The sequence below is a fragment of the Siphateles boraxobius genome, unplaced genomic scaffold (genome assembly GCF_051911475.1).
Source record: "Siphateles boraxobius isolate OS27281-9 unplaced genomic scaffold, OSU_SipBor_1 11, whole genome shotgun sequence".
In the NCBI taxonomy this organism is placed as follows: domain Eukaryota; kingdom Metazoa; phylum Chordata; class Actinopteri; order Cypriniformes; family Leuciscidae; genus Siphateles; species Siphateles boraxobius.
The window spans coordinates 9,692,534-9,718,582 of record NW_027508711.1 but is presented as its reverse complement, the minus strand read 5'-3'; the positions used below and the strand labels follow the sequence as shown (position 1 = coordinate 9,718,582).

The 26,049-nt window shown below is 38.5% G+C and overlaps 2 protein-coding genes across 3 annotated transcripts; one reads left to right on the top strand and one right to left on the bottom strand.

Annotated features, from left to right (window-relative positions):
- Positions 1-2,393: 2,393 nt before the first annotated feature.
- On the top strand, positions 2,394-13,040 carry aifm5 (apoptosis inducing factor mitochondria associated 5). Of its 2 annotated transcripts, XR_013190288.1 has the most exons (20): positions 2,394-2,948; positions 3,259-3,334; positions 3,571-3,680; positions 3,805-3,914; positions 4,853-4,897; positions 5,002-5,083; positions 5,172-5,284; positions 7,542-7,628; positions 7,705-7,796; positions 7,936-8,066; positions 9,255-9,370; positions 9,468-9,539; positions 9,936-9,999; positions 10,096-10,172; positions 10,265-10,382; positions 10,882-10,980; positions 11,075-11,150; positions 11,229-11,333; positions 12,303-12,428; positions 12,603-13,040. XR_013190288.1 is itself a non-coding variant. In XM_077195692.1 (19 exons), exons 1-19 carry the CDS (start codon positions 2,855-2,857, stop codon positions 12,640-12,642), a joined length of 1,707 nt encoding a protein of 568 aa, XP_077051807.1. In that variant the 5' UTR covers positions 2,394-2,854; the 3' UTR covers positions 12,643-13,040. The 2 variants fall into 2 exon arrangements, 1 of the variants encoding a protein (XP_077051807.1); XM_077195692.1 differs by lacking the exon at positions 12,303-12,428.
- A 1,526-nt stretch (positions 13,041-14,566) lies between these two features.
- Positions 14,567-25,841, bottom strand: LOC143702076 (uncharacterized). Its single transcript, XM_077195694.1, has 3 exons — positions 25,778-25,841; positions 25,431-25,638; positions 14,567-15,830 (listed from the first exon to the last, which is right to left on the bottom strand). Exons 2-3 carry the CDS (start codon positions 25,621-25,623, stop codon positions 15,511-15,513), a joined length of 513 nt encoding a protein of 170 aa, XP_077051809.1. The 5' UTR covers positions 25,624-25,638; positions 25,778-25,841; the 3' UTR covers positions 14,567-15,510.
- Between the last annotated feature and the right edge of the window lie 208 nt (positions 25,842-26,049).

The following is a 26,049-nucleotide window of genomic DNA, read 5'->3' as shown; positions in this document are numbered from 1 at the left end:
ACTAGGTTTATAGCAGGTGTTAACACTTAAAGGCACAATATGTAAGATTTTGGGATTAAAATATCCAAAAACTACTGAAACAATGTTAAATATTTAGTTGACTTGTGTACTTACATTATCCCAAATGTTTCCAAAAATGTTTATAATCCAGAGAGATCAGCTATTTCAACCAGTGTAATGACCCGTGTCATTGTGTGGCCTTTTTATGACGTCATATCCGCCTTACCCTCGATTTCCAGTGTTACTGAAACCATGGAAACACCAACACCTTGATGTTATGTTTTATGTTTGGATACCTTTACCGACAGAAATGGAATTGTTGTTATATAGCTCAACACGGTTAGTCTTATTGTTTGAATCTCGTTTTCTTGATTTACAGCGAGTAACATGTTTGTACCGTGCCTCAGAGACAGCACTAGCCTATTTGATCAAGTTGCTAACATAGCCAAATCAGAAAGAGCTTTATTTGTAGTAACAGTTATAATTTTCTCCACCATACAATATATTTTAAAATGAACTGCATGCATTTAGCAACACAAGTCATCCATCTTTTATTAATATGATATTCTAACAACTACAAATATTTGGGGTTCATGGTCTGGTGGGGTGCTATAAACCATTCAAGCTTATCTGATTAGAGAGAATAACCACCTTGTCATCCTGGTGTTGATCACAATGTCACAGGTTCTCGCCCCGGGAGAGAATTTCGCAGTTATATACATTCCTGCATGCTGTCGTCGTTACACCAAATAAATGTAATCACCTTCATTGTGATGCCAGGATGACGCTATAAAGATGTATTAATATATGTTCCAAACACAAATAACTCTGTATGACGTCAGCAGCAGAAATCTAAGAGTCAGAATACTCTAGCAAGTGTTTTCTCTCCACTGAATCAAACGAGCTTGAATGTTTTATAGCACCTTACCAGACTGCATTTAGACTTGTAGTTGTTAATCACTGTTAACACCTGCTATAAACCTTAGTTACATCATAAGACTGTAATCATAACACATATACAAGATAATGAAAAACATAATAGTAAAACAGTTAATTAGATTACAAAGCACATATCCAGTGACAATAAACTAGCATAACTAAAACTGTAAAATCCTTGTGTTGTTGCAATGCACACACACACACACACACACACACACACACACACACACACACACACACACACACACACACACACACACACACACACACACACATTGAGCATAATGTTTGCATTGCAATATCTAGATTTATAAACCCCTGGCGGGTATATATATATTTATTTATATATATCATCACACTTGATGTTTTCAAATTTAAGCATTTCACAAAAAAAAATCCACCAAAGTTTAATGCTGCCCTCTAGTGGTCTTGACGAATACTTACCAACTTCACCAGCTTCTTTCTCACATTTAACAACAGCCCTAAAGTAAAATGGCTAAATAAAATAATGATCTTGCTTACACTGTAAAAAAGATTTTAAGTAATCAACTTGGCTATATAAGTAATTTCAACTTAAATTACATTAAACTGACTTAAAAAATAGTTAAATTTTTTATAACTCATATCAAAAAAGTTAAAAATTACAAACTTATTTTGATGAGTTAAAGCATTGTAAAAACATATGTTGTCAACTTATTGATCATAAATAAAAATTTTATAGTGTAGAGTTTATTTAGCACCATGAATCTGGTTTATCTTGGTTTTGTTTCCTTAGTATCTGAGACGTTTGTACCAAGTTTTTGATTAAAAAACTGCTTGCAAATAGATCCAGCTCTTTTATTTTACGTTTGTTATTCAACCCCTGCGTGATAACTATATGTTTAGCTATAATTATCTATAAAAGACTATAATTGTCTTTTCTCTCTTATCTGATAAGCATTCGGGGGAAGAATAAAGAGTTTCTTTATTCTTAAATTAAACAGTACACTATCAGAAAATACAGCTGAAATAATGTCAGCTGTTGTTTCCACATCAAATGCTAAATAGTTAATGCTAAAAAGAAAATAATGCTCATAAATCAATTTTTTGCCAAAACAAATGTGACAAGATCTGTACAAAAAGTAAGATACTGAAACAGTGTTACAATATCTCAGAAAAAAAGGTAAAAGCTGTCACTGGAGCAGTTGCAGTACCCTAAGGTACAAAAGCTGAAATACATCTTTGTACACCGTATTTGCCTCTAAATGGTACACTATAGTACCGTAAAGGTAATTTAAGTTTACATATTAATACCTTTTAGATTTTGTACATCAGTGTACTGCCCCGGTGACAGCTTTTCACCTTTTGAGTGTAAATGTTGGTTTGATTTGCCAAATTCAACAGTGATTGAAGCTTTGATCCATGATGTTGATTTACCTGATGTTTGAATGACTGGATCACTTGAAAGTGAATAGAGTAGTGTATCTTAGTATTTATTATATTAAAAGCTTCTTTGTCATCTTTGTCAAAAGCTTCTTACTAATATCAATTGTATCTTGAAAGGAGCATATGAGCACAGTGTTAGAGAGGTGCAGAGTCACGCACTTTGCCCTATGCACATGTCTATTGTGGCGTGCTGCTTGCTCAGCCGTTCTCTCTTCTGTTGTTATGCCACAACAAATGGCATTGCTTTTCTGCTACTAAATACCCTCTATGCAATCCTTTGGAAAAACTTTACGCTTTTGAAAACTCAATTTCCTTTTTACGCCCACAAAACTCTAAATTTGACCTCTTTTTTTTTTTGGAGTAACCAACTTCATGAGTGAGTTTGAGAATCCGAATGATGAGATGTCTAAAGGACAGGTCTGGTCTCCTGGATTAGGGGTTTGTGAACCGATCATTACGGTCATGACAGACGTCCCAAGAGTTTGATTGTATGACAGCTGTCGACAGAAAGGATAGTTTAAAAATAAATTACTGGAGAAAGTCTTCTCTTACGGATCGATCTGTGATGTCTGAGAAAAAATCAGGTAAGCATCCAATCATATTTTATTTATTTTGGTGTGTTCTATTTTATTCTATTTTATTTTATTTGATCTATTTTTTATTTATTTTTTGGCATGAGTTTGGACCAGGGTTTCAGGTTACTTTATTTGTTTAATCTGAAATAAATGAAATAAATTCTTAATGTTCACACTGATGCTGTTGATTTAGCTAACGTTTCATAATCCAATTCATAATATGGTGTAGTTGAAATCATTGTGATATTATGCTTTTCTCCGTGGCATGTAATGTTGATGATTATCATTTATTATTTTACCCTGGTCATTACGGATATAGGTTTAGTGGCTGGTTTGGATCCAGAGGAAGAGGTGACAGATGTCGTATGTGACGAGTCAGATCTCAGAGATGGAGAGTAGGTTCCATAGAAATGCCTGCCATGTTCATGTGCATTATATTTATAATATACATATTTATTTATGAAAGAACATTCAAAAGTCAAAATGAGAAAATGTTTCCTTTAATGTATTTGCATACTTGGATTGCATCGGGTTTGCTTTGATGGCTGTAAATGTATTTTGTGTCGTATGTTTTGTACATATAAAGCTGTTAAAGGACAAGATTTCGGACTGTGTTGTTCTTGTGATCTAGAATGATGGAGGTTGAGGTTGGTGTGCACAATGTTTTGCTGGTACGCTGTGACGGGATGTACAGTGCCTTCAGTAACCAATGCACACACTACGGTGCTCCACTGAGCGAAGGTAGTGCATTACGAATCAGTTTTGTCAATGTAAATCGAGTTTGGTGCAACTGACTTCTGTCTGTATATAAATAACATGGGAGAAGTGGGTGTTACTATAGTGGGTGTTTCGTGTTCCTCTGCAGGGGTGCTGTCAGGTCACAGGGTCCGCTGTCCTTGGCATGGTTCCTGTTTCAATGTGAAGACCGGTGACTTGGAGGAGTATCCTGGGACTGACTGTCTGCCCTGCCACAAGGCACTGGGACATAGATTCATACACGCATAACTAAAATACAGTTTTGTGCTGCTAAACATAAAGATGTCTTTAAATTAATAATTTAAATAATATGTAAATGTGATGTTTTATATATTGTATATAAATATTATATTATTCATTATACATTAAAAATATTTTATTTAGCGTGTTAATTTAGTTTTTTTCATTCACTAATTGCCAAAAGTTTTGAATAATTAAGATTTTTGTAATGTTTTTGAAAGTCCCTAATGCTCACCAAGGCTGGATTTAAATCAGTAATACTGTGAAATATTATTACAGTTTAAAATAACTTTTCTATTTCAATATATTTTAAAAATGTAATTTATTCCTGTGATGGTAAAGCTGAATTTTCAGCATCATTACTCCAGTCTTGTCACATGATCCTTCAGAAATCATTATAATATGCTGATTTGCTGCTCTAGATAATTTCTTATTATTATCAACTTTTATTTGGCAAGAATGCATTAATTTGATGAAAAGTGACAGTAAAGACATTTATAAGGTTTCAAAAAACTTTTATCTAATCCTACGGGGATAATAACTAACATTATTATAATAATGGAGCACCAATAATAAATGATAACTGAGCAGTGAATCAGCATATTATAATGATTTCTGAATGATCATCTGACACTGAAGACTGAGTAATGATGCTGAAAATTCAGCTTTGATCACAGGAAATTTACATTTTAAATATAGCAACATAGAAAAAAGTTAATTTAAACTGTAAAAAAAATATTTCACAATGTAAAAATATATATTTTTTTAAAATGTAATTTTTTTTTTATCAAACAAACTTTTAAAAACATTTTAAAAATCCAAACTTTTAAATTTGGATGTCAAATTATTCTAAACTTTTGAGCGTTACTGTACAGGCTAACATTTTTAAATGATTTAATCAGATTTTTTCTTGACAGGTGAAAGTCGAAAACAACAAAGTTTACGTGTCTGTAAAGAAAAGGGTAAAGTACCTTCATATAGACATTTTATCTTCTATATAAAATGAATGAAACCAAAATCAGGACAGTTCTGACAGTAAAATGTACAAAAAAATCCCTCTGTGCAGATTCAGGGTCAGCCTAAACGTATAAAATGGATGGGGGTCAGAGATCAAGAGGTGTTACATACTGTGATGCTCCTAGGAGGAGGTGAGAGAAAAATGTCTGAGACAGATTTCCTTTATTTGCTGTGACAGTTTTAATGTTGGTGAATGCTGGTGTGTGTTGTTGAGCACAGGCGCAGCCTCTTTGATGTGTGCTGAGACACTACGGCAAGAAAACTATGGCGGCAGGATTATCATGGTATCTAAAGACGAACTCCTTCCTTATGACAAAACCAGACTCAGCAAGGTAAGGCACAAGATCTTTGAAAACTGATGCTAAAAGAGTTTTTGCTGAAAGGAAATGTGTTAAAATTATCGTAACGCAGGGCACAACAACACTCAAAAACACAAAATCAAAATGAAATCAAAATCGAAAATTTTTATGGAATATTGCAGTATTTATTATTAATGATTTATCCGTGCACATCATTTTATCTTTAAAAAATAAATAAAATGAATGTACCCTTGTAATCTTTAATCAAAATAACGTCCCTCCCTCTTGCAACGGCATCTTTTCTCGTCTCTGATGACGTGTTTACTGGCGCAAATGTTTAATTAAATAAGAATATGCTGATTGTTTTGGAAATCTTTTTCCGCAGATAGAGTTTATTAAGCAGCACAACTGTTTTCAACATTGATAATAATAAAATAATTTTTTCTTGAGCAGCAAATCAGCATATTATAATGATTTCCGAAGGATCATGTGACACTGAAGACTGATGCAGAAAATTGAGCTTTGCCATCACAGCACATATATATATATATATATATATATATATATATATATATATATATATATATATACAGTTGTGCTCAGAATGAATGGCACCCCTGTTAAATATGATCAAAAATGGCTGTAAAAAAATAAATCTTCATTGTAAATCCTTTTGATCTTTCATTTAAAAAATTCACAAAAATCTAACCTTTCATTGAAGTAAAAGAATTGAAAGTGGGGAGTAAATCACATTATGAAATAAATGTTTTTCACCCAAAACACGTTGGCCACAATTATTGGCACCCGTCATTTTTTACGAGTACAATATCCCTGAAGTATATTCCCATTAATATTTACCTTTAGCACACCAGGGTGACTAGGAACATGAAATTGTCTATTGTTTCACAGGAGTTTTAATATGAGGAAACACAATGTCCAAATTCCCTTAATCGTCCATCACAATGAGAAAATCCAAAGAATATAGTTCTGATGTGCATCAAAAGATTGTTGAGCTTCACAAAATAGAAAGTGGCTTCAAGAAAATAGCTAAAGAATTTAATATCCCAATTTTGACCATCGGGGCAATAATTAAGAAGTTCCGATCAACTAAAGATGTTACGAATCTGCCAGAAAGAGGACGTGTGTCTATTGTCTTAATGCACGGTGGGGAGGAAAGTTTGAGGGGCCCAGAGACTCTTCAAGGATCACAGATGGTCAAATTCAGAGATTACATGAGTCTTGGGGGTTAGAAAGCCTAAAAAAATATATCAAACCTGTATCACCATGTATCACTACATCACCACGTGTTGTTTGGGAGGGTTTCAAGAAAAATCCTCCTCGCTCCTCCAAAAACAAACTCCAGCATATTCAGTTGTCAGACACGACTGGAACTTTAAAAGGGACCGGATTCTATGGTCACATGAAACTAAAAAAGAGCTTTTTGGCAGCAAACCCACCAGATGTGTTTGGTGCAAACAGGGATAAAAAGTACCCCATGTCTACGGTTAAATATACCGCTGGATCTTATATGTTGTGGGCCTATTTTTCTGCTGGAGGTCCTGGACATATTGTTCAGATACATGGTATTATGGATTCTAGCAAATACCAACAGATAATAAAATATCAAAACCTGACCTCTTATAATGGGCCGTGGTTGGATCTTCCATCAGGACAACGGTCCAAAACAAACATCAAAATCAACACAAAAATGTGTTACAGAGCACAAAATGAAGCTTCTGCCATGACCGTCCCAGTTCCCTGACCTGATGAGTGGCGTGAACTGAAGAGGAGAAGCACTAACATGGATCTGTGATCTGCAGGATCTGGAGAGAATCTGTATGAAGGAATGGTCTCTGATCTCTTGTCAGGTGTTCTCCAAACTCATCAGGCAATATAGAAGAAAACTCAGAGCTGTTATATTGGCAAATAGAGGTTGCAAAAAGTATTTAATAACAGGGAGCAAATAATTATGGCCAGCGTGTTTTGGAGAAATTTTTTTATTTCATAATGTGATTTCCCCTCCACTTTCAATTCTTTTACTTTAATGAAATGTTTGATTTTTGTGAATTATTTGAATGATCTAAAGGATAAACAATGCAGATTTATTTTTTACAGCCATTTTTGATCATATTTACCAGGGGTGCCAATATACATACACACACACACACACACACACACATCTAAATATATATATATATATATATATATATATATATATATATATATATATATAATTTTTATTTATTTATTTATTACATTGTTTTATTTTTAAAGTTTAATCTCGATTTAGGTAATGAATGCTGAGAGCGAAAGTCTCTTAATGAGAAGAATGGATTTTTTCCACAAGCATGATATTGAGGTCTGGCTGAAAAAAGAGGTGAGAGTGAATCTTGTGTTCTTTCTCATTTATACCAAAAGAGACATATGATCTCTCAGAGTTGTTCTCTGTGCAGGCTTTATCGATAGATACAAACAAGAAAACAGTGACATTTGATGATGGCTTAATCCAGTGCTATGACCAAATCCTTATTGCAACAGGATGCAGGTAAGTATCTGGTGATAATTATTGATATAAAGTATTATTTAAGTGTACTTTTTACATCTCTAGATACAGTATTATTTTCATTATGTACTCAACTTTCATCAACGCAGAACTTAGACACTGCTTGATCTTTGTTTTTCAGAGCAAAAACCCTAGACTGCCTAGGTGCAGATCTGGAAAACGTGCTGATGCTGGAAACACCGGAGGATGCCAGGTGCATCCATTACACCTGTATGGGCTGCAGGACAGTCGTCGTAGGCACTTCCTTCATTGGTACACACACTCACCACACTCTCCCCAGCACATCTGTAAGGCTACTAGTTTTATCAGTTGACTTATGGATGTATCACAAAGAAGAATTGTCAAAGATAGATAGGTAGCCCTAGTGAGCATGATTAAAATAAAAAAGTAAACATCTTGCCAGTGTCAAGCTGTTTTGAACAGTAGTGTCATGATTCCAGTTCTGGGTCTTGTGTTTTGTAGGACTTTTAAGTTGAAGTGTATTCTATGTTCCCTTTATTTCTGTGTTCACTCCTATATCCTGTTCCTGTGGCCATGTTTGTAGTTTTGTAGTTTTTCCTGTTGATTAGTCTTCCCCAGGTGTGTCTTGTTATCTTGTTAATCTTGTTTGCGTCTGTGTATATATACCCTTGTGTTCAGTTGTCTTTTGTCAGTTGTTTTCATTGCATGTTGATGTGAAGCTGTGGTGGTCCCAGTCTTTGAATGTTGTTCCTGTTCTGGAAATTCAGTTTGAACTATTTTTGTTTGTGTTTGTAAGTAAACTGTGAAGCATTTGGATTCTTGCCCCTTCTCAACCGTGTCAAGTAGTTTATATAACATTTAAACATGGGCACTGAAACAAAACATGATAGAAATTTGTGAAATTATTTGTGAAAGTCTATTCTACACAAAGCTATCATATGGCTATTAATATGGAATACTTCAAGGACACAAGCTTTAATAACAAATACTCAGGAAACTTAATAGTAAACTCAGGCTTAACTCAGGAGAAATACACATATAAACTGACTCTATCAATAAAGAGAACCAACAAACACTAATGGAGAACTGAAGGCTTATAAGCATTAACAAACAAATGAAACTAATAAGTTAATTAACAAGACACAGGTGAGTTAAATGACTAATTTAACAGACTGAGGAAAACTAGGTCACAGGACAGAACCAAAAGCACATTGAAGGGGGGAACACAGAACATATATGTTACACTTTTATGGTGCTTTTTTAAAAATGGACAACCCCTGGTCACTGTCGTCTTTCTATGGATAGAAAAGAGAAGCATGACCATTTTTCAGAACATCTCCTTTTGTGTTCCACAGATGAATGAAAGTCATGTAGGTTTGGAACAACATAAGGGTGATGACAAAGCATTATGTGAACACATTTTTTCAACATGCTTGTTATTTCTCTAAAATAACGAATCTGTTGTGTGCGGCATTGAAGGCATGGAAGTGGCGGCCTATATGATAGATATGGCCAGTAGTGTCACAATCATTGGAAGCAGTGAACTCCCTTATCAGAAGACTCTGGGCCCCGAAATAGGGAAGGTCACCATGATGGTATGTGATAAGGGCCAATACAACCATCTCATTAACTCAATATGTGCTTTATCTGCTTTATGATGATCCTCTTATTCTGTTTTGCTTGTTCTTTGAGATGCTGGAAGAGAGAGGGGTGACGTTCTACATGAATGACGCTGTCGCAGAGGTTCAGGGTGAAAATAGGAGGGTAAGGTCAACTTGTTCTACGCGTCATTTGTCTCAATTTTTGTTTAATAAAAAAAAAAAAAAAACATAAGTCCATTTCGTTGAAAGTCAATTAACTGGTCAATGGCCACTTTTGTTATACTTTATTTTAAGGTGTCCTTGTTACAGTGTAATGCTGCCCCTAAACGGAGTGTCTGTAGTGTCACCAAACTTGTATAAATAAGTACTGAGTAATATTACATTAACAACATGTACTTAACTTACTATACAGTTAGGGTTAGCGTTTAGTTTAAGGTTAGTTGCTTACTTGTAATTATGCATTATTTACTGTTATTACTATAGTAAGTACATGTAACAGGGACACTATAAAATAAAGTGTTACTGAATTTTTCATCCAGTTTATCATGTTTTTCCGCAGGTTAAGGCGGTGAAACTGAAGAGCGGTATTAAAATTGAAGCTGATGTGTTAATTGTTGGAATTGGTATGTACAGTCGAACTAAGAACAAAGTGCCACTTCAATTTAAATAACCGGAACAACAATTTTTGTGCTCTCGTCTCCCTATTATCTCAATACAAGGTGTCAATCCCAATTCAGAGTTTTTGAAAGGGAGTCCGATAAATATGGACTCGAAGAACTTTGTCATTGTGGATGAGGTGAGTGTTTATGACTAATTTCCTTGAGTTTAAACAATCATCTTACACTTTCAACTCTTTCAAACTCTTCAATCGTGTCCCGGTCTGTGTAGTACATGAGGACCAACGTAACAGACGTCTACTGCGCAGGAGATTTGACCTGCTTTCCTCTCAAAATGGCAAAAGGCCAGAAAGTGAGCATCGGCCACTGGCAGATTGCGCAGGCACATGGTAATCAAACATTTTTAGATGTGTACATCTGGTCATTTTGTCAACTTTTTGTAGTACATTAGCATAAAGACACCGTAAAGCTAACAGACGTGAACTAAAAGACTTTAATAGTGATGCACCGGCCAAAATGTGAATTTTTGGTTTATGCTCCACAAAGCACTGGCAATTTGTGCTTCTGCAGAATATTTTGGTTCACTGATGGAAATTCATTAAACTAAACTGTTTAAATATGCGTTTTACTGTGTCAGCGTAAATGGATAAGCTATAACAGGAAAATAACTTTACTACGACCCGTGAACACGACACCCTAAACACTATACCGACAATTACTCAAATTGAAGTTCCAAAACTTTATTACCAGTTTTGGTTTTCAGCTGAATGAAAACTTTGATTTTGGTTTCAGTAAAAAATCATTTTGTTGCATCACTACAGGTAGTCTTTAATTACAAGCATGAAAAGAAACGTTGCTTTGATGCTATTATAACATTTTCCTTATTAGGAAGGATCGCAGCCTTCAGCATGTTGCGTAGGGAAGTGGCGCTAAACTCAGTGCCATTCTATTGGACCGTCCTGCTCGGGAGAACCATTCGTTACACTGGTACGGCCTTTTACTTACATGCCCGACGTGCTTTAAGGATTGTAAAATATAAGTATTTGTTTGTAATTATGTCCTTATTCTTCATTATGCACAGGGTATGGGGAGGGATACACTGAGTTGGTGCTGAAAGGGAAATTTGAGAACATGAAGTTTTTGGCACTTTACCTCAAGTAAGAAGCTTGTAAGAAGTCTTTATACCCGTTTTCTCTTTCAAGCGTGAAATATTGGCTTTGTACTTTTAAATACAGGCATGGTGAGGTGGTGGCTGCAGCAGGATTGAATGTTGAACCAGCTGTCTCTGTGGTGGCAGAAAGGTTGGCAGAAGGAAGAGTGATTACAAAGGCGGAGGCAGAGTGAGTTAAAAGTGCACTAAATCATTTATTCATCATTCATTTTATTCATCATTCTAAACAACTTATACAGTCTTTGCTGGTTAGCATTAACCTAGTTAACCCCTGCTGGTTTCCACTTTTGTTGTTGCATGCAACAAATAATGTTAATATTTCATTATAGTTTAGTTTACCCACTATACTATACACAGATGAGGCAAAACATTATGACCACCTGAACAATGGCTGCATCTGAAATTGCATTCTTTCTTACTATTTAGGTTGCGAAAAAGTAGTAGTAGTAGTAGTAGTAGTAGTAGTCTGAACAGTAGGCGAAAAGTACCCGGATGACCTACTACTTCCGCATCTAATGGACTCTTTACTATCCCATGAGGCCAGAGGAGAGGATTTTTGAATGGCAGTGAATTGATGCAGCTGACTCTGGTTGGTCACATGACAATGACAACATGACGAATGTCATGCAACATTCTCAGAACTTTGGCTAACGTTCAGACAAGGTTCTCTCAAAGTTCTGAATTAATATTATTCCAGTAATGTTAATAGAACCTTCATTCAAAGTTATAATAATGTTCTCAAAATGTTAGCACAAAAACATAATTTATACACTTTATTTTCTGAAACATTTTATTTGGATGTTCGTCTAGTATTTTTCAAATGTTACTACTTGTTTCAGAAGAAAGGATAGAACTTGTTTAGAGAACATTCAAAAGTAACATTCCCATAATATTTGCAAAATGATAAAATTGAATATTTTATAATATATTTTATAAGTTTTTTTAACCAAGAAATTAATATTATTTTTTTTTTAAACTGGACGTTTTGAACTTGAACCTGTGACGTTGGGAAACTTAGCTAAATGTTTTTAGAACATATTTTTGTTAGCTGGGTACACATTCATACGAAAACAGTCGGCAAAGTAATTACTTATTCAAAAGAAGTACCTTCTCAGAGACTATACGATTTTGGACACAGACAGTGAGAAGGAAAAAGCTGGTCATGTGATCTCAAAATGGCTGCCACCATGAAGGGGGTACCACCCATATGGAGATTAAAAGAGTTACTTTTTTCTATGCAATTGATATGGATTCTTCTTCTAATGTGAGTGAACATTTTTTTAAACATTTAGTGACCGATTTATTTCTTCAGATATAAAAAACATTTATGTAGAAAAAAAGCTTGGTTCACTTTTAAAGAGGCTAAATGCGACCACATACTGTCAGAGCTGTGATTTATTGTTAATATTTTTACCTGAGGTTTTCTTTTTTATGATAGGTCAGATGACCTTAGCTGGCTGAAGCTGCCACCCATGTGACCTCTGACAACAGTTTGAACTCCGAATGATCAGAATTCAGCAATTCTGTCCACAGTCCATCCCATCCAATGCCTTTACTCAGAAGACGTTTTTGTAACATTTATTAAGGCCAGTACATTACAGTATGTCTCTTAAAAAGCTTTCTACACAGTTCACAGAGAGTTTGCCATTTGAACATGGATATTCAGAGAGGAGACCCACAACCCAAGTGCAACTAAGAGAAGAAGAGAAGCTTTTATTCTGTTCTTGCTGCAGTTCCAAAGACAGAGTTTGCCGGTTAGCTCAGGTTCAGATGCACATTTTTTCAATACTGAATATGAACACAAAACTTCAATCTTTTATTTATTCGAATCATTATTATTTACTAAGATAAAATTTAGGAATGAGCTTTTGGAATCTGGTTTGTATAGTATTTACTCAGTGTTTAAATGGAAAAGTAGATTAATTAATCAATTCTTAAGTGCAGTCACTCTGGCATACTGTGTGCTTGATGGATCTAGGTGGCGTTGTTGGTCATCAAGCTGTGAAATGGGTAGTGGAAAAATAGACAATCACCGAGTGCACATCCAATCATGGCGCTTAGGAGGATTAGATGAACACAGAGCGATGGATGCTGAATGTGATGGTGGTCACAAAAGGAGGAGTACATATAATAGAACTGGGCAAACATGTCACATAAGGGCATATTACAAAAGAAATGCTGAGCTGCTCTCTTATATCGCCTCTTATTCTCTCTCTTCTGCCACACAACCCAGTTTTTTGCTTCCAAATCCTCATAATTCACTTCTGTTCTTATCAGCAAGAATTTGTGCAGAGATTACGGGTCATATACGACAGTCCAAATCTGGAGGTGAAAGGCCATGAAATAAGACTTAGAACTTAAGAAGCTATCGCAGAGAATTGTAAAGATCCCTTTATCAAGTACACTAGATGGTAAAAATCTAACATTAACATTTTCCATTAACAATTAGTTAGGTGAACTGCCTATAGTTTTTATACACACATACATTTAATGCTATTATTGAGACAGAGCAGTTATCCACAAAATGCACAAAGGAAAGGTGAGAAGATACTGGACATTTTGTCATTCTGTACAGACTGATATTGCTGATAAGCACAATATCACTTTTATTGTTATGACTTCCATGTTGGGTCCAGTTTTTCTATCAGGAAGCTTGTTGCAGTTCTAATGCATTTTTTAAATCATGTCAATAAAGGAGCCCTTTAACCCTCTAGGCCTCTTCGGTCAGAAAAGGCAGAAAAATTTAACGTTTTGAATTTTACAGTTTTTTTTTTGTTGCTTCATCGGAATGGGATGACACGTGGTGACTTTTGCCACATAAGCTATGTAAATACACATAAAAATCACGGACATGATTCGTCACACTTGGCTCCTTCGTCAGTCAAAAATTACCGATGTTGGAAATACGAAAATACTCTTCGACAATACGACAATCTTTTGGTTTACCAAACTACAATCAGCCACTATGCAGAAAAAAGCACAGCAATGAAGTAGTTTTTTTAAGTATTAAATACTGAATAACAAAAATGCTTTCCATAATTTCTCTTTCTAACAAAAATTTTAATGATTGATTGTAATCATTAACGCAAAACCTGACACTTATTTGACAAAAATGATCTAAACCTTGACAAAATGTAGTCTTTTAGAATGTCTAAATATATATCTAAATGCAAAACCTAATAAAATTAAGGAATTATCTAAAAAAAAAAACCTCTCTATATATTTATAGGGAGCTAAACAGGTGGTTTTTAAGATTTTATTTTTAACACATATATTAATAGATGTGTTATATATATATATATTAATATAGGTATTATATATTAATATATATATATATATATATATATATATATATATATATATATATATATTAATTCTAATGGGAAAAATAGCTCATCAAAATTGTATAAATATTGCATAGTATCATATTGAACAAAAATATATTACATTCATTTTCAAGGCTTCATTCACTTTTGACCGAGAAGGAGCCAAGTGTGACCCCTAAACTAAGAGATCTAAGGGGGTTAAGAGGTCCTTTCCCACTACAAGATGTGAACACAGGATTGCAACCATATTTTAGAGTTTTAGTTTATAATGTTATCATCACCGTTTAAGATACAGCACAGTAAGGAATGAATTGTTTGAATGTACACATGAGTCGCCATGATAATAGTCAGAAGACAGTCACACACAAGGTTATTTATATCAGAACAAACATTACAATGAGCTGCAAAAAAAGTGTATCATTTGCACTGGTTGGGCAGTTTTAGTCACTGTTACTCATTCATGGTCTTGTTTTTTTTTTTAAATACAGCACATGTTTGTTATGCTCATAAACATCTGTAACCCTTAAAAAGCAATAAATGTTTATGTTTTTCTGGTTTAGACTTTGTTACTTTCATTAATTATAGTGATTTGTTTGATACAAGAGTGTGAGAATATACGTATTCAAGATAAGATGCTTTAATGTTTTTTAAAGAAGTCTCTTATGCTCACCAAAGCTTAAAATAACTCTTTTCTATTTCAATATATTGTAAAATGATTCAGTAGATGGCTGACTGTGAACTGAAGAGCTTATACTTTGAAAAGTAGTAACAAAACCAAAAATCGATGTATAGGCACAATATAATGCACTATATAACAGTAGGCCTCCATGTGAGAATATCTGTAGAAATGATTGCAATTTCAGGCCTAAAGAACTTTCTAACTACAGTTATGTTATTAATAACACCAAAAAAAAAAACACCCCCAAAACCTGTTCATATCTAACAGACTCTGCACATGATAGTAGACTGATAATAAGAACAAAGTTCTTCATGTTAAAACTCCAGGCTTGTTTTGTGTATTTAGTTTTGAGTTGTTTGAGTCTGTGCACAAACCGGTGTGAATGTTCTTGATGCCATGTAACGTTTACGGCGATTGGCTCTGTAGACCTCCAACCGCTGGGCCTCTGCAATGGGGTCGTCCAGAGCTCCTTCCCACCTCAAGCTGTCCTGTCCAAGGTGGGTCAAATCAGATTTGTCCTCCTCAGTTGGAACCGAAGCAACTTCTGATACAACCTTGGAGTTTTTGGATTTGTTGCTCTTTCGTTCTTTGGCTTTGGCATGACCTTTGCCCTGAGGATCACTTAACTCTCCGTTGGTCCACTGCTCTGTCTGGAGTTTCTCTGGAAGGAGACATATGGGTTGATGGATAAAAATATATTATTTTGTTGGTAGCACTAAAAAATTACTATTCCTATGCATTGAGTACCAATAAAATATCTAAACATCCTTAAAGGACAATTCCGGCCAAAAATGAACCTAGGGTTAAATAACACATGGGTACCAAGTCGACCGTTCTCTGGGATACGTTTTCATGATAATCGAATGTACCCAGTTTTAACGTTATTTTTAGTTTAACCACAGATTAGATTATAACGCTAGTGTATGGGGCATCGAATAAGTAAAATAAAAATCGCTAGTTAATACCACTAACAAGGCTCAAAGTAGCCACACACTAATGGCGCTTTTCCACTGCATGGTACGGTACGACATGGTTCGGTACGGCACGCTTTGGCGCTTTTCCACTGCATGGTACGGTACGGTACGGCTCGCTTTAAATGGTACCACCTCTGTTGAGGTTCCACGCGTACCGCACCGATACTAAAATTGTGCGGTGAAAACACTGCAGATCACTGATTGGTCAGACAGACAGCTCGTCACTACCAGCGTCATTGTACTTGCGAGACATCAAACCCTCTAGATTTAAATAGCCAGTAACAGCCACCGCTGTAGCACCTGTTTTAAGACTACTTGCTTGACTTGCTTGAAGAAAAAAAAACTTCCAAAAAAGAAATGGTTGAATCATGGTCAGTGGACGAAGTGCAGACGTTCCTCTCGTTGGTTGCCGAGGAGCGGATAAACTATAACGATCATTTATAATCCCACCCACTTTGAAGCGGTACTAACTGCAGTGGAAAAGTACACTTTGCGTATACAAGCAGGAGCCATCTTTGGAAAGCAGTCTCGACCAGTCGAACCATGAGTGCCGTGCTACGTGCTGGTCGTTCCCTTTTGAGAGGTCTCTCGTATTGCGTAAGGCTAGCTTACGCTATGGGAAAACTCTTTCTCTCGAGAATATTGAAGCAAAATTTTTTAAACGCAGTGCTGCTGCACAGCAGACACAGATGAGCGGCTAGCACGTTCATTGGCTGTGCTGCGGCAACTGCACGAACCTATGGCGAGGCGGCTCAGACACGAACCAATCAGGCTGCTTCGAGCCTTGGCACGTCAGAGCCCGTCAGAATGGGCGTGGCCTAAGCCCTTATAGTGGCCCAATTAGCCAAAGGAATTCAGATTTTGTCTCCTTCAGCGAACTCTACTCTTCACTGATCTCTGGAAAGAAGCATTCGCCGCTGTCTAAAAGCCTTCAACAGGACAAGCCACCTGCTTTGCAGTTCATCGCTGCATCCGACTGTGACGAGTGGGGGGCTCCGTTTCCGGCCCTGCACCATCTACACAAGCCAGCGCGAGGACGAGCATCTTCACAGAACTTCTCTGGATGCTCACCAGGGCCATTGACGACCTCGGGCTCGAGTGGTCTTCGCCCGAGGAGCCTACGTGCAGCAGGCTTGATGAGTGCTTCCTGCAGGGGCGCCGACAGGCCCCTCCGCAGAGACCCGCCCCCTTCTTCCCGGAGGTGCACAATGAGCTGACGAAATCGTGAAAGGCAACACACTCAGCTTTTCCTCGATGCTCTCGGGTGTATATGGCGCTCAGGAAAAGGGGTACGAGTCGATTCCTCTCCTCGAGGAAGCGGCGGCCGCGCACCTCTGCCCGCCAACCGCTAGAGGATGGAAGGCCAAAGCGTAGCCCCCATCCAAACCTCGCCGCGCCACTTCAGCTTTCGCTGCCCGCGCATACGGTGTTGCTGGCCAAGCTGCTTCGGCGCTTCACACTAGGGCTTTGACTTTTGCCCAAAAATCATATTCGAAGTTCGTTTGTTTATTAATATTAATATTTGGATATATTCGAAAATTAATATTTTGACCATTAAATGCCGCGGCGCTAGAGCTAAGGGGGCTTAAGCCCCGAATGTTTTAAGTAAAGCCCCAAATATTTTGTTACCTTGTCTTTCTCATCGAGCAAAACAATTAATCAGAAAAACAAATGTGAATAAGATTACAGCTGCCGCGATTAACTTACCTAATGATGAAAAGTGCATGGGCTATTACAGTTTTATTTATATTTTTACCTCTCAAGGTACTTGCAACGTGCTTTTGCAACGTTGAGCATTGTAGCCAATCACAGACATGTCTGTTGATCGCATCGGCCAATCAGATGCGTTCCTATACTGAAGAGGTGTTTTGCGCGAGCTTACCGTCACCGAGGTCTACACTTTTCGCAAACCTGTCATTATTATTGGCATTAAACTTAAGATGCAAATAAGAGATTCTCGGCAATGTATTTGATATTTTTGATGCTGCTCTGATGCACTCCATTACGCACCGCTCTGTTTGTTTTCATGATGACTAAAAGTTCAGCGGTCTAACGTTAGCTCATCGATGTCAAAATGATTAAAGAAGCCGGGGCTTTAGTTACCGTTCACAGAAGGATGTTAACAGTGAACGAACACCTGGTAAAATGTAAGTAGCACCACACGTTGCTTTTAAAATTGTCAGGAGTGTAGATTTCGAACTCCTCGTCAGGAGTTGTAGCTGTAGGCGTTGGCGCGGCCATTGTTTTGATATAAAAAAATAATAGGTGCTGCGCTAACCAGGACACTAACGTCACCTACAGGAGCCCACATGACCAATAATTGCCTTGCTAATGAGCTCCTGATTCACAACTTCACCAGGGATGAAAAAGCCTCGGAATCTGAATTGAAAACAACGTTTACAAGCAAACACATTTACACAAAATAATGCCCATAACAGGTTCAAATATTAAAGGCTGCCTAATATTCGTTCGAATATCATTATTTTTTTAAATATTCAAATTCTATTCGAATAACGAAGTTCGGAGTCAAAGCCCTACTTCACACTATGGCTGTTTTGAAAATGTTTCAGGCCAAACTTCTCCGCTCAATGGACGAGTCTGGACCTGACCCAGAGGCGTTTCAGGACCTGTGTAGCATCACAGACCTGGCTCTGTGTGCTACGTAGTCTACAGCCCAGGCAATCAGACGGAGCATGGTCAGCTTGACGGTGCTTGACAGGCACCTATGGCTGAACCTGACCGATATGAAGGATGCAGACAGGTCGGCTTTTCTGGACTCCCCTATCTCCACCACCGGTCTGTTCGGTCCAGCAGTCAAGGGGTTCGCCGAACGCTACACGGAGGCCCCAAAAGCGTTGCAGGCTATGCATCAAGCCACCCTAAAAAGGCGCCAATGCCTCAGCACGCGAAACCAGCGCCTACGGTCTCTCAGCCCCACCCAGCGGCTGAAGTCTGTAATCGCTCGTGCTCTGCAGGGCGCCGTTTCCCTGAGAGACTCAATTCCCAGGATTGTGTTGGTTAAAAAAACCTAGTTACAGGAAGGAAGAGAGAGATCTTGAGTCCCACCGAGGAAGGACTGATCTCCAAAAAGTGTCGTACATTCCCCAGCTCCCTCCTTTCAGACGGCTGGAAATGTAAATGTCTCAGAAAAAGGGCCTGTATTGAAACACGCTCTTCTGCAAACAAACGCCGTTTTTACGGCGACACAAATAAAAAAAGCACAAAAAGACCTCTTTTCTTTCTGTGTCATATGTAGGTCACGTGTCCACTGTAAAGTACGCACCCCTACACACAAGCACTGTCCCCACAGTCCTAAATTCTCCCCCAATTCACGCTGGAGATGCATTAAATGTAGATCATGTGCCCACTTCGAAGTGCTCACTCCTACACGCAAACACTGTTCACACAGTATCAAGTTTTCCACCAGCTCATGCAGGGAGCATAATGAATGTAGTGCGCATACCCGCTAAGAAGCATGCACCCCTACACACACGCGGGGAGAGCGGATTAAATGTAGATCATGTGCCCACTATGAAGTACGCACTCCTACACACAAGCACTGTTCACACAGTATCAGGCTCTCCAGCAGAGAGTGTAATGAACGTAATGCGCGTGCCCACTACGAAGTGTGCACCCCTACACATAAACATGACCAACGTAATATCAATTCTCCCCCCAGCTCGTGCGGGAGATGTAATAAACGTGAGGTGTGTGCCAACTGTGAAGTTTGCATCCCCACATGAGAAAGCTGTTCATTCAGTGATAATGGGCGCGCCCGCTGTAATGCGCGTGCCCCCGAACATGAGCGCTGCTCACATAGCAGCGCGAACATTAAACGGCTGTTTGGACCGTTGATCCATTAAACGACTTTTCAATGGGTGTTGAACATAATAAAACGAGGCTACTCGCTACAGTTTGCTCGCAGACCCCCGCGCTTTTCAGCCGTGGTCGAGACGACGGTGAGAAGAGGCTTGGCTCACGTTCTTTGCACCGAAGTCTCGAAACTGTTAGAGAAGGGAGCTGTGGAAACAATCCCCCTATCACAAAGCGAGTCGGGCTTTTACAGTCGTTACTTCTTTGTTCCAAAGAAGGATGGCGGTCTCAGACCCATCCTAGATCCCAGACACCTGAACAAAGCGCTTATAACGCGACCGCTCAGAATGCTGACAACCAAACAAATCCTTGCACAAATTCGCCCAGGGGATTGGTTTATCTCAGTGGATCTGATGGATGCTTATTTTCACATCCAGATATCGCCCCATCACTGGCCTTTCTCAGATTTGCCTTCGAGGGGCAGGCTTACCAGTACACAGTACTACAGTTCGGCCAATCATTGGCACCTCGTACTTTTACGAAGTGCATTGACACAGCACATACCCCCCTGAGATAGCGGGGAGTGCGAGTGTTGAATTACCTCGACGATTGGCTGATTATAGCCCAATCAGAGGAACAGTTGATAACTCACAGATCCTGGCTCCTCAGCCATATAGAAAGCCTGGGACTCAGGATCAACGTTTCCAAGAGCACACTGTCTCCCAGCCAAAGTATCTCTTTCCTTAGTACAGTGATAGACTCTAAACAAATGAAAGCGCGCCTCACATCAGAGCGCGCCTAGTGCCTATAGTGCCAATAGCGCCTATAGTGGTGCTTAGTAGCATCTTTCAGAGCAGGCGCATGCGCGCCTCTCAAGAGATTTCAGAAAGGATGTTGGGTCTTATGGCCTCAGCATCATCAGTACTCCAGCTCGGACTACTGCACATGCGTCCTCTCCAGCGCTGGCTAAAACTCTGTGTACCAACTCACGCATGGCGATCTGGCCACTTACAAATCAGAGCGAACCACGGCTGAATCAGAGCCCTGGCTCCCTGGAAAGCAGCCGACTGGTATCAGTCAGGAGTGAGTATGGGTGTGGTTACAAAGAGAAAGGTGATCTCGACAGATGCCTCAAATCTAGGTTGGAGGGCCCTTTACAAGGGCAGGCCCGTCTCTGGCCTATGGTCAAGCCTGGAGAAGCGCCTACAGATAAACTGTCTGGAGATGAGAGCAGTCGATCTATCGCCGAAAGCTTTTCTGCCATACTTAAAAGGCCAGCACGTCCTGGTCAACATGGCAGTGGTGTCCTATATAAATCGCCAGGGCGGTCTCAGGTCAAACAACCTGCACACAATGGCCAAAAACCTCATCTTATGGGCTCAGCACAACCTGCGCTCCCTAAGCGCGGCGCATGTGCCAGGCTTTCTGAACCAGGGTGCGGATATGTTAACCAGAGACAATGTTCCCCCAGGGGAATGGTTTCTCCATCCTCAGACGGTTCAGCTAATATGGAGCATCTTCGGAGAGGAAGAGGTCGACCTCTTTGCCTCAGAAGACAACGCTCATTGCCGAATATTTTTCTCAAAGAGCTTGCCCACGATTGGCCGAGGAGAGAGCTCCTCACGCAGGCTAACCGATTAATCTGCCATCCCCGTCCCGACTTGGGGGCCCTTCATGTATGGCCCCTCAACGGATACCCGTTGGGTTAGGGCTAACCCTAACCTAACATTAACCCTAACTGAGGCAAGAGCGCCGTCAACTAGGCGCCTCTACGCTCAGAAATGGGTGGTATTTTCTGGCTGGTGCGCTGCATGGAGCCTAGACCCCTATTCGTGCGAAGTATCGAGTGTACTCGCCTTCTTACAGGAGCTTATATACATACATTATAAGGATTTGGCCCTATTAGGTTTCTATTGGGATTCATAAACTTTACTCATCTATTAGCCTCAGGCATCTGGCTTCGGGCTACTGTATGGAGCGAAGTTAAGCACGCACAGCATTTTGAAAGGGGTTCCCATAGCGTTAGCTAGCCTTACGCAATACGAGAGACCTCTCGAAAGGGAACGTCTCGGTTACTTACGTGACCTCGGTTCCCTGAGAGAAGAGGGAACGAGTATTGCGTAACCCGCCGTGCTTTTGTGCTTTGATCAGGGGATTGCTTCAGCCGACTTAACCTGAATTCCTTTGGCTGAATGGGCCACTATAAGGACTTAGGCCACACCCATTCTGGTGGGCTCCGACACGCCAAGGCGCAAAGCAGCCTGATTGGTTCTGCATCTGAGCCGCATAGCAATATGTTTGTGCAGTTGCCGCAGCAAAGCCAATGACCGTGCTAGACGCTCATCTGTATCTGCTGTGCAGCTGCACTGCGTTTAAAAAAAAATTGCTTCAATATTCTCGAGAAAAGGAGTTTTCACATAGCGTAAGCTAGCCTTACGCAATACTCGTTCCCTCTTCTCAGTGAACCGAGGTTATGTAAGTAACCGAGATGATATTCACAGTTCAGCTCACGTAACACGACGTTTGTGGTTCGACTGGTCGAGACTGTTTTCCAAAGATGGCTCCTGGTTGTATACGCGAAGTGTACTGTCTTTATAAAGTATCTTTTTATTAAACTGTCTATACACTTACAAAGTTTTCAATGCTTCGGTTTGCAGGTAGAGACCCTAATTATGCTACTATGTTAATGTGGGGCTATTTTGAGCCTTGTTAGTGGTATTAACTATAGCGATTTTTATTTTTACTTATTCGCTGCCCCATACACTAGCGTTATAAGCTAATCTGTGGTTAAACTAAAAATAACTTTAAAACTGGGTACATTCGATTATCATGAAAACGCATCCCAGAGAACGGTCGACTCGGTACCCATGTGTTATTTAGCCCTAGGTTCATTTTTGGCTGGAATTGTCCTTTAAAGCAAGATATGTTTATGTATGTAACTTCAAATGATATTTAGACTTAATGTATCTTAAATGTCCATGAATTTTGCGTTGTACTATCAGCAGATCTTTTCACATGTTTTAAGCATAAACCTTATTATTTAAAGTGATAGTTGACCTAAAACATGAAAATTCTGTCATCAATTACTCACCTTCATGTCATTCCAAACCTGTATGACTTTCTGTCTTCTGCAGAGCACAAAGGAATTTTTTTTTTTATTAAGGATTTTCAAATAATACAAACATCAAAAACAAAGACAGACAAGCAAACAGGCCAACAAACAAACCCCAAGCGCTGCAAGCTAAATAAAATGTGCAATGCACAAATGTGTCTGTTTACAAAAAACATAAGTCAAAATAAGAGAAGCCAAAACCTTTTTAAAATAAAAAATCCAAAATTTGTGTAGAAAGGATTAGAGAGGATCCCAAAGACTCCTGAATTTGTCCTGTTTGTGGTTGAGGTCATAAGTTAATTTCTCCAAAGGAAGAAAGGCTGACAGCTGAGAAATCCACATAGAAATTGTAGGGACCTGAGATGTGGACCATCTTAATAGTATACGTTTCTTAGCCAAGAATATGAGGGTTGTAAACAGAGGTTCGAAGTCTGAGTCAAGCAGGTCTTTAGGAATGTCATTCAGCAAAATAGGGAGATAAAATAAAACGTTTTCCTACTATCTTCTGAATTGCAGAGTGAAGCCCTTTCCAAAATGGTTGGATATGAACAAACACAGGACCAAAATACATGAACAAATGTGCCCTTACAAGTCCTGCATTTGAAACAGATCAACTCGGAAGAACTTGGGAACATTTTATGCAGACGAACAGGTGTAAAATAAATTCTGTGAAAGAATTTAAAATTGTGTTCATGTACAGAAATCGAGGTGCATTTTGGAAAAATACCATCACAGATCCTGGTCCAATCTTCAGAGTTAGAACTCCTAGGTCTTGTTCCCAGAGTGGTTTCAAAGAATCGTAAACTGAGGAATCAGAGTAAGCTAGTAAGGTATAAAATATGGAAATAAGCCCTTTGAATGAATTAACTGAGATTATGGTTTCTTCCAATTCTGATCATTTAAATCGAAATATGTTTCGCTTTATAAGAGACTCTATAAAGTGCCAAATTTGAAGATATTTGAAAAAGTCTTCGGAGGGTACAAAACATATTTTGAAGAATGTTGGTAACCAGTCGGTTTTGGATATAATTGACTTCTATTGTATAGTAAGAAAAACATTTCTCAAAATAAGAAAGAAAGTCAGACAGGTTTGGAAGGGCATAAGGGTGAGTAAATGATGACAGAATTTTTGTTTTTTTGAAGAACTTTGCTTTTAAAGGCCCATTGAAGTGCCTTGAAACGTGCAGCGTTTCACGTTAATCATGTTGAGGATGTGTAGTTTGAAAAGTGTGTAATTTATGTTGGTGCATGGCACCGATGATCTCTTCTACTCGTCAGTGCTGTTTCTAATGCCGAGTCTGTCTATCTGTTTAATGAAGATCCTGGGAAATAGGGAACTAGTGGTCTGAAAAAACACTCCCGGTCTTCTTACGAGTCCACACTTTCGTGACGTAACGCCACTTTGAGTGTCGGAAAGAGGTCTGCTGCAGAGCTCACTTCAGTGCGTGCATGGCAAAAGTGTGCATTAATGGCTCATATCGACCACAAAGGGGGCATTGCAAGTAGGGATCCAATGATATGAACATTTTGGCCGATACCGATAACCGATAATTCTATATATTTAAAAGCTGATAACCAATATATTGGCCGATAAATCTAATACCAAATTTTTATATAATTTTTAAGAGCCTGATTACAAAAACAAAAGTCTCACCATTAAAAGCCATGTCCCAAGCACACAATTATAATGTTCTCATTATAATTTGATGTAGCCTATAACAGACTTGCGGTGCACAAATTGCCATGAACTGTATTTTCCTTTTACGAAGTGATTCCAATCATATTTCAAGCAATTTAAAATCACCATGGCGAAAAGTGCGGATCTGAAACGTCTCAGCTGAAGGAAAAATAAAAATTTTATTGGCTTTAATATATCGGCCAAATTTTCTTATCGGGCCGAATAAAATAAAAAATGATCATATATCGGCCGATACCGATAAGGTGGCAGATAGCCTATATTGTGCATCCCTAATTGCAAGTTCACAAGACCGTAAGTGCATATGAAGTGTGTCATTTGGGACAGGGCCTTCCATGTATTCCATCTTCATCACACTCCAGCAAAGTAGGTGGTGGTGTGCACCTTTTCAGTTGTTTTGAAACCCGCCAATAAATCCACAGAAGCAGAGGACTGTAAGTTTTGGATGCTTATATTGTAAATGCGTAAATTTTGTCAATGTTTTGGAGCACACTAGCTTATAGATAAACTTAAAGGCTAACATATTCATACTAAAAGACAAATAATTTGAATTTAGAGATCATGGGGACTTTAAGGCTTCTTGTTTTCCATTAGCTACTTAGGCTACTTTATTTATTGCATCAATGACCAGGTAAAGCGTGCACAAGTTTTAAAAACCCAACTCACCTGAATCCTTAGTTTGGTTAATACAATTCCTCGATTTCTTTTTCTCTTTTGTTGTGTCTTTCCTTTTCTTTTTGCTCTCTTTCATTATGCCAGTCAAAGGTGGGACGTGAAATCCTTTTTTAACTGAAATCTCCTGCCGCATGTTTGTAGTTTGAGAAGCACCTTTAATACGTTTTTCTCTAAACGATGCCATAACTCGCGCGTTTCCCTGCACATTAAAACGAGAACATTGCTAATAAAGACTTTGAATATACTTTAAATACAAATTCCATTTTAATGAGCACTAAGAGAGATAGTATTACATCAACATCTATAAACTAGTATGTTGAGCGCGAGATAGAACTCACAGCGTTCTATCAAAGTGAAGGTCGTTTGAGCGTGATGACGCATCTCCATGGAAACAGAACTCCTCCCGTGTGCCCAAAAGCAATGGGGGAAACAGTCTTATTTTCCTACTTAATAGACCATAAGAGCACTTGCGAAAGAAAAAAAATACATATCTGCTTTTGGCTCAGACACTGACCCTATACTTAGAACAAGGCCATCAGTTAGTGAGAAGAACACGGTGCTGAGCAGCTAAACTTAGTAACAGCAATAAAGGTTACAGAGGGGAACCAAA

Excerpts from the sequence above, each read along its gene's own strand:
- aifm5 (XM_077195692.1), top strand. The coding sequence starts at position 2,855 with ATGACAGCTGTCGACAGAAAGGATAGTTTAAAAATAAATTACTGGAGA. Across the intron at positions 11,151-11,228 it reads TTTTTGGCACTTTACCTCAA|GCATGGTGAGGTGGTGGCTG; the intron begins GTAAGAAGCTTG and ends TTTTAAATACAG. Across the intron at positions 11,334-12,602 it reads ATTACAAAGGCGGAGGCAGA|GTCAGATGACCTTAGCTGGC; the intron begins GTGAGTTAAAAG and ends TTTTTATGATAG.
- LOC143702076 (XM_077195694.1), bottom strand. The coding sequence starts at position 25,623 with ATGGCATCGTTTAGAGAAAAACGTATTAAAGGTGCTTCTCAAACTACA. Across the intron at positions 15,831-25,430 it reads TAACCAAACTAAGGATTCAG|AGAAACTCCAGACAGAGCAG; the intron begins GTGAGTTGGGTT and ends GTCTCCTTCCAG.